General features: G+C 38.6%; 1 protein-coding gene across 1 annotated transcript in view; it reads right to left on the reverse strand.

The window, feature by feature from the left end:
• The window catches only part of dmgdh (dimethylglycine dehydrogenase), a gene marked incomplete at its 3' end in the record, with an annotated part of 47,996 nt that overhangs the window by 41,079 nt on the left and 5,348 nt on the right, over positions 1-1,569 (reverse strand). The window contains 1 exon segment of the mRNA XM_014004686.1: positions 1,172-1,336. Within this exon segment, the coding sequence (XP_013860140.1) occupies positions 1,172-1,336 (165 nt within the window).

Consider the following 1,569-nt stretch of genomic DNA (forward strand, 5'->3'; position numbering starts at 1 on the left):
TGACTAGGCCTACCACTCTCACTTATGGTTACTTCTGCTGAACGCTTTAACACAAGTTAACAAATAATGAACACACAAATTACAGTAACACAACAGACTAAYHDCTGAAAGAACAATGTTAACCAATTCCCTAAAATGATTTAACAACAAACATGAATCCTACCACATGACAAACAGCCAAACACAGCAGAATGCTACAATATGCATTCCCCTGTTCCCTGACAACTAAATATCACCTACATTATGTCATCAAACTATTGCACATCAACAAATGTATTGAAGCAAAAGAAAGCAGACAACTTATGTTTTATTTCCACCATGTCTTGTCCTCTCCTTGAAAAGTGAAGCAAGGTATTGAGGAGCAGCAGCCTTTGTGTGTGCATGCACCCTCCGTTTTAGAGATTTTGATTTATTTTGTAAATTTTAAAGGAACAATTAAATAAATTTTACTACACCCAAAGATCCTTTTTTTCAGTGTATGGTCTTCAGAAAAATGTTTTTTTGGAAGGTCACCTTCCAATAAATGTCATTCTAATGACATATTCTAATGGCTCACCTTTACATTTACTTTTACTTTTAATACTTGAGTAAATTTTACAACAGAAATTTAATTTTGATACTTAAGTACCGTAAATGTCAAATACTTTAAGACTTTTACTATGTACTATTCTTAGAGAAGACTTTAACTTTTACTAAAGTAATACTTTTACTCAAGTATTGCTTTGAGGTACTTTATACAAAGCTTGACCCAATGAATTTTCATGACAAACTGTAGCTATCAAACACATCACTGCACTTTGTGTGCTACAGCAAAATGTCCATCTTTGACTGTTCGCAGACTCTCTCGCTGGCTGATTTTTATTCATAAATGCCTTCTTGGGCATCTTCAATTGTATTTATGCTCATTTCTGTCTAGAACCTGCAGCCATTAAGATCTGCACTCTCAGGACTTCATTATGATGCAGGTGCCAAAAGTTAGAAGTGAACTTGGTAAAAAGGCCTTTAGATTTTCGGCTCCTGACACTTGGAATAACTCACAGAAGGATTTGAAGTTATCATCTCTCGTTACCTTGGGACAATTCAAAGCAATTTTAAAGGACAGAGACACAAAGTGTTACTGTTATTAACTGAGGCTGTTTGACCTCAGATCATTGTATGGCTCTATACAAACCTTGTCCATGTTAAGCAGGGGGAAAAGTTCCTGAACCTTCTCTGGTCCGATGAAGTGCTGCTCTGTAACATGCCAGTGTGTTCGAGTCATCTGGTACTTCATCTCGTCCACCCGGGCTCCTGTTGAAGCGATGCGAACGCTCCCGGGCTGATGGAGGCCCACTGCCTAAACACAGAGACACTGCAGTTACACCACAGTTATGACCTGATACTTACTGGTTCTGTACCTGATTGCCACGGTACTCTGTTTGTACCAGTTACTTGCCAGGTACATATGCAGTATGTGTGAGGTATATATCAGATATACTGTATAAAAGATACATAATGGATGTGTATAGAATACATGCCAAATATGTACTAGGGCACATACTCAGGGGCGCCAGCGGGGGGGGGGGGGGG

The sequence above is a fragment of the Austrofundulus limnaeus genome, unplaced genomic scaffold (genome assembly GCF_001266775.1).
Source record: "Austrofundulus limnaeus strain Quisiro unplaced genomic scaffold, Austrofundulus_limnaeus-1.0 Scaffold26, whole genome shotgun sequence".
In the NCBI taxonomy this organism is placed as follows: domain Eukaryota; kingdom Metazoa; phylum Chordata; class Actinopteri; order Cyprinodontiformes; family Rivulidae; genus Austrofundulus; species Austrofundulus limnaeus.